At 41.4% G+C, this 13,972-nt stretch overlaps 1 protein-coding gene across 1 annotated transcript in view; it reads right to left on the reverse strand.

Moving 5' to 3' along the window:
* Nucleotides 1–5,508: 5,508 nt before the first annotated feature.
* The window catches only part of LOC144688894 (major facilitator superfamily domain-containing protein 12-like), a 62,320-nt gene continuing 53,856 nt past the window's right edge, over nucleotides 5,509–13,972 (reverse strand). Inside the window, exon 10 of the mRNA XM_078555914.1 lies at nucleotides 5,509–6,649. Within this exon, the coding sequence (XP_078412040.1) occupies nucleotides 6,576–6,649 (74 nt within the window). The 3' untranslated portion in view covers nucleotides 5,509–6,575. The remainder of the gene's footprint in view (nucleotides 6,650–13,972) is intronic.

Raw genomic sequence — 13,972 nt, forward strand, 5'->3', positions numbered from 1 at the left:
GGCTGGGTCATTAAGTATATTCAAAGCTGAGATGGACAGATTTTTAATCAGTAAGGGAATCGAGGAGTATGGGGAAAAGACAGGAAAGTGGAGTTGAGGATTATCATATCAGCCATGATCTCATTGAATGGCGCAGCAGACTCGATGGGCTGAATGGCCTACTTCTGCTCCTACGTCCTATGGTCTTAAAAGATTGATTTCTGCTGGCTGAATGCTGCAATCAGCAACTAACTTGAACGTGGTTGATGATCCCTTTAAATAAAGCTGGTGGGGGAGGGTCCTTCCCGCTGAACACATTCAGCTGCATGAGGTTAGAGAGGGGGTTAGCTGCAGTGTTCAGCCTCAAAATGGCTGCACCGGAGTCAAATCAATGCTCCCTGCTAACTGATATCATTATCTGCCTATTCTGCATACTGTGGTGATAGTGGTAGCGAGAAATTTTGTGGTTGTCGTGGTGTTCTGGAAGCCAGACTTCATCGATTTCGTATCAGTTTACCCACAACTGGGGTTGGTGTGTTGCACTGCTCAAAGCTGTATTGAATACATTTCATGAGCATTTATTTCGCTCTTCCATCTGAAACAGTCTATCTCCCAGCCAAGCCTGATAACAGAGAACAGATCTATTTAATTCATTACTTTGCATCAGGCAATGACCCATCTGAATTTCCGTTGCGCTGGTAGGGAAATCCACTGACTTTGATCATTGCTGGGTAGCATGATTCCCTTGAGCCTGATTAATGTATTGGGAGTAGAGGTCAAGGTCCTTGTCCACTAAAATATATTGGAAAACAGATCAATTTATTATTCTAATTGTTGGATGGTGCGCTTCCCCTGAAACTTGCTTGAATTTTTGAAAGCCACATTGCATTCTTTAAGGTCCTAAAGCCTGAGGGAATTCATAGAAGTCGCAATTATTTATTAACCCTTCCCACAAATACAATTGAATTTGTTACAAATGAAAAGCTCCATTCCATTGGAAGAGGAGAATAGGGGAGGATGTCGGATCACAAACCCCAGATGTACAAGGCTCCGAAACATCATGTCGGAGTTATCCACAGTTCACCATTGCTAATGTTTTCCAACTTGTTTCTCAGGCACCAGCCTGGGCATGCATTGGGCAGGAAAGGGGGCAAAGAATGGATTGCAGGCAAGCCTGCCATTATGTGGTGAGGGCAGGGTTCCAGCTGATGGCAAAGATAAACTTGTTAAGTTTGAAAGAAGGACTCCTTATAGCCCACAAGCAGCGCAATAAAAGGCAATTACCCTATGGATCCAACTCTTCCTACCTCCTTTTGCCTGTTGGAGTTCCTGTGCCTAGGAATCCCTGCCTCCACATGGTAAAAATAATGCTGTTAGAACAGAGGCACTGAGCCTTCTTAAAATATCTCAGTCATTAACTCATCAACTATGTGTCAATAACTTAGAGGTGGGGAAATGGGGTAGGTAGAAAAGGAAACGTGGGCCAGCATTTTTAGGATGGTACCCGCCATGTGAGGAGTTGGCGGAGAACACATTCCCGCCGATACAGCCTGCCCCACAGCCATTTGGCGCTCCAACAAACGTTAATTGGCTGGGGGCAGGACTTCCATCCATCACTCAGGGGGGAGTTCGTCTCCGAGAACTCCCGGCCAATGTGACTGGCCGGCAGCACTCTCATCCCCGCAGTGCCAGAAGCTGCAGTGGACAGGACACAGTCTAAGTCTTGGAATTCCAGGACCAGTTGGTGTGGGAGGTCTGGGATTGGGTTGGGGATGTAAGGCCTGGCAGGGTGTGTGGCGGGGGTGTTGATGTAGGGGGTTGGGGAGGTGGCGGGCGGGTTCCCCGATGTTAAAATGGAGGCCGCTGAAGGAAGTGCCCCTCTCCTACTTTGCCGAGGCCTCAACAGGGGCCTCAATTGGGGCAAAAGCAGGTAGGCCGGCCTAGGCCTCGCCTGTCCCAGCGTAAAATTGCAGAGCTATTGGGAACCCAGTAGGAAGACCACTCAAGAAAATTTACAGCCACATCCCCCCCACCTACAAATCCACCAGCAGGGGAATGTAAAATTCTGCCCATAAAACAAGCGAAGGCAGCTTTATACGTAACAGATGCAGATTGTATTGCCAGCATAAGTTCTGATAAGAAAGGTTCTACCCTAAGAATCAACCGTCCTCATCCTGGAAATACTATCACACCCATTCTATATTGCCTACATACCAACAACCAGAGAAAGGAAGAGTTGTTGCTTATCTCTGCTCACTTACCCACTACACTTCAACCAAATCTAAAGCTTACTGCCAATTTTCTTTAAAAAAATACCAAGATTGGCGCATTATCCAAAGTAAGACACAAGTTTCCCTGCAGAAGAAAAATAGTAAAACGATGACCAAAAACACCTGGGATTCTTTTTTTACCACCGTGACACAGATTTCCCAAGTCGCTGAACTTCAGGAGCAGATTAAAGCTGAAATTAGGTTACTTTTTATGACTGCAAGGCCTTGAAGCAAACACTTGTAAAAGCTTATTGCGAAAGTACTACCGGTAATTGTCCATTATGTTTCACAAGTGTGGGACATTGATGGTGTCATGCCATCAGCGTCTAAGAACTCTTAACACAAGGGCAATTCAGGATGAGCAATAAATGCTGGCTGACCCAGTGATGCCCACGTCCCATAACTGAATTAAAAAAAAACTAATTTGCACATACTTCCATTAAACAGACTAAGGCCAGAATTTTTACTTTGATGGGCGGGCGGGCAGCCAAACTCTGTTGCTGAAACGGGGCCCGCTGCCATTTTGAGTGGGCGGGCCAACGGGAAGCGCTACTCGATTCCTGTGCAGGGGGGGTGGGGGTGAGGGATTCCCCAACTGTCAGAGTGCGCTCTTTCGCGCATGCGCACATCTCCCGAGGCTAAGTGCTGTCTCAGGGAGATTACTGACAGTATAAAAATCTTTAAAAATAGAAAAATATTTAAATTATTAACACGTCCCCCCTCATGTGACAATGTCGCACGAGATGGGACATGTTAATAGGAAGCACATAAACTTTATTGAAGTTTTTAAAAACGGACATGAAACCTCATCCCGCCGGGGCTCCTGGCCGACCCGCCAGCCTTAAGGTTGGACGGGCAGGGCCTTTAATTGGCTTAATTATCCTGTCAATGGCCTTAATTGGCCATTGACAGGTCAGTGGGCTGACAGCTGATTTCGCTGTCCGCCCACCTTCCTGAAGATTCAAATGGACTGTGATGATGTCGGGGGTTCCTCCTGACATCATCCCGCGTCAGTTTCCCCTCGGCGAGCAGGCCCCGCCCCCAAATCGCCGACGGGAAAATTCTGCCCTAAATGTCAGTCGCAAACATTGAGCATATTGTTAAGATGAAAAACCACCTCAATAATCATCACAACTCAAGGACAGGAAATCAGTGTGCTCTAAAGAAACTCCTTTGAATATTGTCACTAGATTATTTTCTTGGAGTGGAGCAGACAGAGGGCTGTATCAGAGCATTGAGAAAACTTTAAAAACTGAGTACAGGTTGTTACTGGGATCCTTGCTTTTCCTGATGTATATTAATGTTCCGTATCTTGGTGTGCAGGGGACAATTTCAAAGTTGGCAGATGATACAGAACTTGGAAGCATTGCAAACTGTGAGGGCGACAGTGTGGAACTTCGAAAGGACAGACAAGTTGGTTGAGGAGGTAGATGGAGTAAAATGCGGAGAAGTGTGACATGATCCATTTTGGTAGGAAGGACATGGAGAGAAAATAAAATAAGGGGTACAACTCTAAATGGTGTGCAGGAACAGGGGGAACTGGGTACATATATGCATAGATCATTAAAGATGGCCGGACAGGTGGAGGGAGCAGTTAATAAAGCATATAGTATCCTGGGCTTTATTAATAGGGGCATAGAGCACAAGAGGCAAGGAGGTTATGCAGAATTTGTATGAGACACTAGTTAGGCCTCAGCTGGAGTATTGTGTACAGATTTGGGAAAATGTGAATCCTTTGGAAAATGCAGAAGAGGTTTACAAGAAAGGTTCCAGGGAGACAAACTTCAGTTATGAAGATAGATTGAGGAATTTGGGAATCTTCTCCTTGAAGAGAAGGATAAGAGGAGAAATCAAGAGGGGGCTGGACGGAGTAGATAGGGAGAAACTGTTCCCACTCATAAAAGGATAGAGAACGAGTGGGCACAGGTTTAAAGTGATTTGCAAAAAAAAGAAATGTGACGTGAGAATAACTTTTTCACATGGCAAGCGGTATGAGTCTAGAACGCACTGCCTGGAACTGTGTAGAGGCAGGTTCAATTGAGGCATTCAAGAGGGCATTAGATAATAGAATATCTAGAATAGAAACAATGTGCAGGGTTACAGGGAAAAGATAGGAGAATGGCACTAAATCATAATGCTGATTCGTGAGCTGGTGCAAACATGGGCTGAATGGCCTCCTCCTGCAATAGCAATTCTATGATTTTGAGAGGTTTTAGCAAAAGTGAGGCCTTGTTTTGGAAACCACAGTTATCCCCTTCAGTGAGGTCAAACTTATCCCCCTTCAGTGAGGTCAGACTTATCCCCTTTTAGTGAGGTCAGACTTATCCCCTTTCAGTGAGGTCAGACTTATCCCCTTTCAGCGAGGTCAGATTGCTTGATGTTAATGTTCTGAGGGACCAGGGTATGCACGAAGAACTACAAGGGGTAGAGAGGGGGGGGGTGGGTGTGAAGTATGGTTAAAGCTCAGCTGCGGATGTGCTGGTAATACCTCCTCTCAATTGTGGGCAAGAATCTGGTCATCAGACCCTCGTACCCAAGGCCACATCAAACCTTGCACTGACCCTCAATACACAAACACCGAGTGTCACCGCGGGCTAAGGCTCCCTACGTCCCCAGTGTTGTGAAGGATGGGGCTTTAGGAGTGTCAGCTGTGGTTAAATGTATTCCTGGAGGTTTCATCATGTGACTTGCTCCTTGCTCCAGCCCTTAGTCAGCCAACACATCCATCCTTATGATGCACTGCCTTCCTACGCCAATTGGAAATCAAGGCGGGTCATTACCCAATTGGATGATGCTTGACTGTCAGCCAAACAGCCTTTTTCCACCCCCCTCCCCCCCCCACTCCCACTCCACACACACACCCCCCCCCAACAACACACACACACACACACACAACCCCACTTTCACTATTTTATCTGGTAAAGGGAAATGTTAAAAGAAAATGGAAAAACAACTTGATGTCCCTACATTTCACCAGGGTCGCACACAGCAGTGCCCTGGAGACTCCAGGCCAGTCCTGGAGGGTCGGCAGGCCTATGGGTCTGGTCACCTTGCCTTGGAAGGCTCCATTCAGCTGGACTGCTTGTCCCTTGTAGACAAATTTGTGCAGAGAAACACCTTTAACTTGTGGGGCTGAAAGAGGCTTAAAGCGGTGCTGGGACTGTGTTTCAATTCTGTTGCCATTCACCCACGATTAAATTACACATGACTTAAGTGATAAGCCCCACATTAATTGTTAATTGCTTAGAAAATTGTGTATTTAATGCAAACCTGTTCATTTATTAGTTCATCCAATATAAACATTTTAAAGACAATCAACATTAATCATATTGTGAATTTTAAAAAAAAGCAGCTACAAAGTTGGTTCTTGGTCCAGGAGTATTGAATATATGTATTCACCTATACAGACATACTCCCTCATAAGAGCATTAAAAGTTGAAGAACCATTACATACAGAAGCATAACAAAGGCCAACAAAAAACATTACTCAAGTTATCTCACTTTGATCGAAGATTAATAATCACGTGCATGGCACCAGAGTATGGCTGTACTCCTTCAACCAACATTTTTTAAAAAGTGCAGCTCTTTAAAACGAAAATTAGGCATTTTAATTTTGCCAAATGTGAAACATTTTTACATACAGTGACTGATATTATACAAGTAATTCTGTTCATCATCTTGTACAACTATGGGGTGTGATGTGGAAGGTTCACTTCAGAGATATTTGTATATTCAAAAGTATCAAAAATTTCTGTTCATTGGCGTTTGTGCAAGTAAATTTCCCTTTTCCACAGGCTGCTGCAGCTCGCATTCTATCGCCATATGTAGCTTCTGCTGCATAAAGTGAGCTCAGTTATGCTGGAGTTTACACCATCTTAAAAGCAGGATTTGGGAATATGCTGCTTTATATGGGAGAAAAAAGGTGATCTAAACAGTGAATTTCCCCAACAAAAGTGTATCAAACCACTGGTTAGAAAGTGCAAAAGACATTAAAATATTATGGCTAGAATACAGTATCAAGACCATTCCAATCATTAGTACAGATCTAAATTCATCGTTCATATGGGTTTATATAAATAAAGAAATTAAAGCGATCACACAGAAAGTGACCAACTTCCTGTACATTCTAAGATTTCTACATTCAAGACACAGTCATTGGAACATTTATATCAATCTTGTACCCCAACACATCGTGGAGCTAACTGAAAGAGGTAGATTCAAAACCAGTTCCAAAGCGTGAAGTATCATTGGTTTAGGATGTTAAGATACGTTGTACAAGGTTATTAGTGTCACATTTTAACCGTGTCTGGTGCCAGGCTAGATTCATCAATTAATTGCTCCATAGTCATTCGAATCAATGCTCTTCTCAGTTGAGGATCCTATTAGTCCAATATCATGACCTACATGTTCAAAAGAGAGACACATTAGCAAATAAAATCAAAAACAAACAGTAACAACTTCAAAATGGAAGCAAGACTCGAGTGCTCTATTTGGCTCTAATATCTGGTGCAAGAGCTTGGTCAAGCACAATTGATCATCACAAACCAGGGAATAAGCTGCATCGGATTTTCCCTTCGTTAAAGTTGACAAGAAATCTGAACCTAACCCAAAACAGAGCAAAGCCACACTGACTGAACCAGTTAAGTTCGCAAAGGTCTTTAAAAGTATAAAGGAACAGAGTTTGGTGACCGAAAGTTTTTGTGTTGGAGCTTACTCCTAGGTCCATTAAAACTTGGAGGATGAAAACGGTCTAAAGAGGAGCATTACTAATAGAGTTATAATTACAACACAAGAGGTGACCTGAGATGATGCTGGCTCCCTATATAGCAATCCAATCAATCCCATTCCCCATTCTACTCCCCTAGCCTTGCAAGTTGATTTACCCCAAGTGTCCATCTAATTTCCTCGCAAAATCATTGATAGTCTCTACCTGCACCACCCTTGTATGCACTGGGTTTCAGGGGATTACCATTCACTGCATTAAAAAATTCTTCCCCACATCCTCTCCTGTGCCTCTTGCCCAAAATCTTAAATCTGTGTCTCTTGTACCATCAGCTAATGGGAACAGCTTTTCTTTGTCTATCTTATCTAAACTGGTCATAATCTTGTACATCCTCCATCATAAGGTCAGAAGTGAGGATTTTGACTGATAATTGCACAATGTTCAGCACCATTCGCAACTCCCCAGATATCGAAGCAGTCCAAGGCCATAAGCAGCAACACCTGGACAACATTCAGGCCTAGGCTGATCTGTGGCACGAATGTCACTTGCCACTTAAATGCCAGGCAATGACAATCAAATGGCATTACCATCACTTAATTCCCCACCATAAAGATCCTGGGGGTTACCAGTAACCAGAAATTGAACTGGACCAGCCATATAAACCTGCAAAAAGAGGTCATAGGCTGGGAATTCTGAGGCGAGTCACTAACCTCCCGACTCCCAAAGCCCGCCCACCATCTACAAGGCACAAGTCAGGATTGAGAGAAAATACTCTGCATTTGTTTGGATGAGCACGACTCCAACAACACTCAAGGAGCTCAACACCATCCAAAACAAAATAGCCCACTTAAATTGGCACTCTATCCACCAAAAACATCGAATCCCTTCACCACTGATGCACAATGGTGGCGGTGTACACTATATACAAGAAGTACTGCAGCAACTCACGAAGGCTCCTTCAACAGCACTTTCCAAACCCATGACTTCTACCACCTAGAAGGGCAGCAGACACAACACCTGCAAGTTCTCCTCCAAGCAACACACCAACCTGACTTGGATCTCTAAAATCACCGTTCCGTCACTGTCATTGGATCAAAAACCCAGAACCCCCCTCTCTAACAGCACTGTGCACCTGCACCAGATGGGCTGCAGCCATTCAAGAAAGTGCCTCATGGCCAGCTTCAAGGGCAATTGGAGATGGGCAACAAATGCTGGCCTTGCCAGTGTGTCCACATTCCAGGAAAGGATAAAAAAAACTCTCCTCTATCCCCAACACCATCCCTCCCCCACCCCCAAGGAGAATAAGCCCACCTTCTCCCAACCTAACCCTCATCCCCGGAATCCTTCTGGTAAATCTCCTCTGCACCTTCTCAAGGCCCCTCACATCGCTCCTAACGTGTGATGCCAGCACTGGATGCAATACCTTAGTGAGGAAGAAATGAGGGTACATGGGTAGCACCAGGTCACTTGTTACAGAAAGACTAAACAACATTTTGGTAAAGCCACAAGAAAAATGGATCTACCCCAATCTGTAAAAAAAAAAAAATTAAAGCTGTTAAAGAGACCAATCCTCTGGCAATCTTTCCATCACATTTAAAAGATAGATAGGCACTTTAAGATAGTAGGTTAAGCTCCATTAACATGGCATCCTACAATCCAGTATGAAAATGTCAAGCTGTTAAAACAAAACCAGAATTTCATTAAAAAATGAGGTATCTGCAGTAGTCAAGAGTCAGCAATCTTACTTCAAAGGATAAGATGCATATCGAACTCTACAAGGACTAAATGGACTGAGACTCATTTAATACAGGACAGCAAACAATAGCATGCAAACTCATAGGACCGATTAACCTTATAAGCGCCCATTTCCATTTTAGATATTAAAGGGCATTTTTGCACAATAATTTGGAGCTCTGCAACCCGCAAGATTAAATGGGCAGTTTTCACAATGCCTATTTCCTATAGGATCCATTAAAAACATTTCAGTACAGTTTCCAACTCTTAAAACCTCTGACCTCAAATGACATGACACACCGAAAGATTAATCTGCTGATCTCTCTGCTGCAGAGAGGCTCAATAAAGTAATTCAAATCAAAAAACAAATCCTTATCTAAAAGAAAATCCAAAAAGAGAGAATGACCGATCTAGCAGGCACCCAAACTTGGGGACTAACTCAGCACAGAACCACCATCCTGCCATCCACCACCCAAGATCAGGTGCATAACCCCTAACTCCCAGCACAAAACAATAATTTTGTCCTCCTGCAAACACCATCACATTTATGGCTGTATAAATACGTGCTTGCAAACATGACGTTATAGTGTCTAAGAACTGCCTGGTTAACTCTGAACACTGCCCTGTAGAGAGGCATTATTGTACAAGAACAGCCTTATAGCTTAAGTTGGGAGAAACCTAAATGGCTTACTGAATATTCTTGGATGAGAGAGCAATCGGTTAATTCTGCAATTGGTTCTCCAAAATGGTGGAACGGGATTCGATTAAATTTTAACTCGAGCCGAACAGTGAACTAGACAAAGAAAGTCAGTCAGAGTTCAGTGTCATGTGGAAATCTGCTCTACAAATGAGAGGCACATGAGATAATATAAACATTATAATGGCAACACCAATTCACTTCTAGTCTGGTTAGTCTTCAACTGAAATATATAATAGTCCTGACAAAAGAGACAAGTCCACTTGCATATTTAAATTTAGTGTTAAAACAAGTTAGATACCAATATCATCTGCAATTATTTGGATTTCTTAAAATATGCATACTTTTTGCACTTTCATTTGGTCTATCAGACCTCAGTAAGTTATATGGCTACCAGGTAAAGCAAATATATATATTTTTTTTAAATTGCAGTTGTAAGACAGAACTAGTCATCATCTGGTAAATGCTTGCCCCTCTAGAAGCAAAGCCATGAATATACCAGAGATTTGAATCTAGAAAAAGGAGTACAATACTGAAGCACTAATTGCCATTATAGAACTGTCCATTTAAAAAAAGGAAAACCTTTAAGATTAGAAATACTTTCACTTCCAAAAATACATAGTTGGAACAAGAACGTTTTTAGAAAAAAACATCTTAATGTTTCTTTTATAAACAAGTTTGAATCACAGGAACTGATTTAATGAACAAAAATAGAAAAACCAATGATCAGGTAAAAAGAGTTTTAAAAAAAATATATATATATTTCTTGGCGTCATAAATGTTTTAATTCCTTTTTGGTTCTGTGCTTGTAATAATAGCATTTCTGATGTTGGAAACTATTATGGTTATCATTCGTTGCAGTAGATCAGTACACGTCCAAAATAAAAACCAGTTGCTACAGGAGTTTTTCTCCTCACTCTGTCAGGCGAAGCATAAAAGAAAAGAGTTAGATAGCAACAAACTGAGATACACCTCATAGCCAGAAGACCACATCTCTCACAAAAACTCAGCAGCTAGCATTCATGGGCCTCTTGATGAATGTTCCTAGTACAGGCGTTGTGCTCCGCAGTACATTTGGTATTAGGTGGGATTACTAAAAGGTTCACCTGTTTAAAATCTAATCTGTTGCTTAGCTTCAAATCATTTAAACATATTTTTAAAAAGTGGGAAAGTGACTGCATTCCTACTTTGATTGACCATGGTTCAAGTTTCAAAGTTAAAAAGGCCAAATTTTAAAAACTGCTGAAAATGTTTAAAAACGTGTTTTACATGAATCAGCTCCTTTTAAAAACTCTACAGACAAAATGACAATTATTTTATAAAATTTCCCTTTATTTGATTTGAATATTTAAAAAAAATTGAGGACTTAAATTTGCTAATTTAATGGTCTATTTAAAAATCGACATTCATGACTCATAGTAAATGTGCATTTAAAAAGTATTTCAAATGGTTTCATGAGGTGAATTTTAGTATGCTATTTAACAAAGTACATGTAGGTTGTCCAAATAAGCTTAAAAACTGGCATTTCTGGATTAATCTAATTTTTATTGAAACTTTACATTTAAGCTTTCAACAAAAAGCATGAACTCATCTAACATTTGAGTCTGTGCAGCATTACATAATATAGGAAATCTCAGCACATTATGTCCTGTAAATGTAACAATGTGCATTGTTATAAATAAATTTGGGTAAAGGGTATAGTTAGAGATTTTAGGTTGTTTCAGAAAGTATTTAAGGAAGTCATTAAAACAGAATTTTCTTGCTATAGTGACACACATCTGTACCATGGAGAGTTTACTAGCTTCCACATTAAAAATTTAGCAATTTTTATAACTAGTTATGCCATTCAGATAAACAGTAAATCATTACAAAACTGCAACCATTTAGCCAGAATACCCCATCTTTGGATCAAGTGCAACAGGAATAAAGCGACAAAAAAAAAAGGAAACTTAGGTTAGAATGAAATGGGCTATTTTTTGGACTGAAATAAGTAGAAAGGCCAAATGTTAGCATGGCTCAGTTACATGAATTGCCACTATTCATCGGACCCATAGCTGTTACTCAAAGGGTATCCAGTCATTGAGCACAAGGCCGATTGTATTAACTAGATGTGAAAATATTGAGGACAAATGGCTGTGAAAATAGGCTGAAAGCATAGTTAATTATGAAAAGGTCTAGCCAATTGCAAGTTTCCAATGCCAATAGATGATGCCATTTTTAAAAATGGCAAGCAGACACCCCCATTTGAAAAGATTATACATGTTTAATGACTAAAATAAAACCAATAGTTTTAGTTTCGTACTTCCTTCGCATTTCAAATAACTATTCAGGCTAACCATGACTGTAAAACATCCAACTTTTCCTCAAAGTTTGCCATTATTTGTATAACTTGTTGCCACATATTATTTTAAACTGGATATAAAATGACAAGAAAGATTGTTGAATTCCAATACCATATTTTCTCTGGGATAACCTGGGCAAGGCGAGAGGGAATAGGTTTACATTGACATATAGCGCCTTTCATAATCTTAGGATGGCCCAATGCATTTCACAAACAATTGGTTACTTTTTTTTTTCTTCAAGTGCAGCCACTTAAGTAGAGAAACTCAGCAGCCAATTTGTGCACATTAGGGGTGTCTCAACCTGCCGGGGGAGAAAGGGCTGGACATTGTCTTTTTTTCTTGTTAAAGTGATGTTGGTTGGGTGATAAATGTTGAGCAGGAAAACACTCCAACTCTTCTGTGAGGGGATACACGGGGCCTCGGTTTAACATTTCACCTGAAGGACAGTGCCTCTGATGGTATTACATTCATTCAGCTGTTGGAAGAGGGGAGTGAAATATTGTTAGGTTGGGAAGATCACCAAAGTCAAGTAGGTCGTTCTGACCTTGATGAAGAGTTGACTAGCATTGGCAGACCTCCTGGACTCGAGTCTTCCTAACAATCTGCTTAACTATGGGACTGAAATGGCAATGGCAGTCAGGTGGTACAGCAAGGAAGGCAGCTATTCAGCCCATCGTACCTCTACCAGCGCTCTGAAAGAGCTTTCCAATTCATCCCAATCCCCTGCCCATTCCCCATGGGCTAATAGTTTCTGAAATATTTATCCAGTTCTCTTTGAAATTTATTATTGAACCTGCTTCCACCACCCTTGCAGGCAGTTCACTCCCCCAATCATAACAATTCAGTGTAAAATAGTTATCATGCCTCTGGCTCTTTTGCTACTTAAATCTGTGCTCTCTGTCTCCAGTGGCAGAAGAAGTGTAACCATAGTTAAATAAGGAGAAACTCTCTAAACCATTCACAATTTTGAACACCTCTATCAAATCTCCCCTTAACCTTCCTGACTCTATGGAAAACAACCCCGACTTCACCAGTCTTTTCACATAAGTGAACTCCCTTATTCCTGGTACCATTATTAGAAATTCTCTGCATCCTCTTGACATCCATTCTAAATTCTGGTGCCTAGAATGGGACAATATTCCAGCTGAGACCTAACCAGTGATTCATAAAAAGGGTTATCACAACAGCCTCGCTTTTGTACTCTATACAACCGTTTATGAATTCAAGGATCCCAAAATGCTGTTTATGAACTTCGCAACTTGCCCTGCCACCATCAAATTTTGTGCACTTACATCCCTCAGTCTCTGTCCCTGAACCCCCTTTAAAAATGTACCATTTAGTTGATAGGAGAAATTCTACCAAAACCACATCACTTCACACTTGTGTTAGACTGCATCTGCCATATGCCTGCCCATTTTACTAGTCCATGTCCTTCTGAAGTCTATTACTATCCACTTCAGGGAATAGAAATAAACATATGAAATAGGAGCAGATGTAGGCCATTCAGCCCCTCGAGCCTGCTCTGCCATTCAAGAAGATCATGGCTGATCTGTTTGCATTTCGAATTCCACATTCCCATCCACCCCCTTTGATTCCCTTGCCTAACAAGAATCTACGTTTTACGTTAATGCAACCTTTGAAATTATGTCCCATCCATCTAAATCTAGATCATTAATATACAACGTCAAAAGGATCAGTGGTCCTTGTACTGACCCCTGGGTAGCAATGTTACATACTTCCCTCTAGTTTCAAAACCAACCATTACCACGACTCATTTTGTCTTTTAGCCAATTTTGTATCAATGTAGCCAATGTTGCTTTAATTCAATGGATTCCAATTTTGAAGTCTGTTATGCGGTACCTTATCAAATGCCTATTTGAAGTCCATATATCAACCCTCAGTTACTTCAAGAAACAATTCCATCAAGTTAGTTAAACACAATTTGTCTCGAATAAATCCATGATGGCTAATGATTTGTTAACCCATATTTTCCCAAGGGAATTAATTTGGTCTCAGGTTATTGCTTCAAAGTTTCCCCACGTCTGAAATTAGGCTGAAAGTTGCTGCGTTTACCCCGCCTTATTTTTGAACAGGGCTGTAATATTTGTAATGCTCTAGTCCTCTGGCATTGTTTTCAAAGAGAAGATCATTAAACCTGGGAGGTGCGCAGTCAAAAGAGGCTAAGCTGTGCACCGACAAACATACATCTAGCTTAAATTAGTCAGAA

Source organism: Cetorhinus maximus, chromosome 13 (assembly GCF_964194155.1).
Source record: "Cetorhinus maximus chromosome 13, sCetMax3.hap1.1, whole genome shotgun sequence".
NCBI classification, from domain to species: Eukaryota; Metazoa; Chordata; class Chondrichthyes; order Lamniformes; family Cetorhinidae; genus Cetorhinus; species Cetorhinus maximus.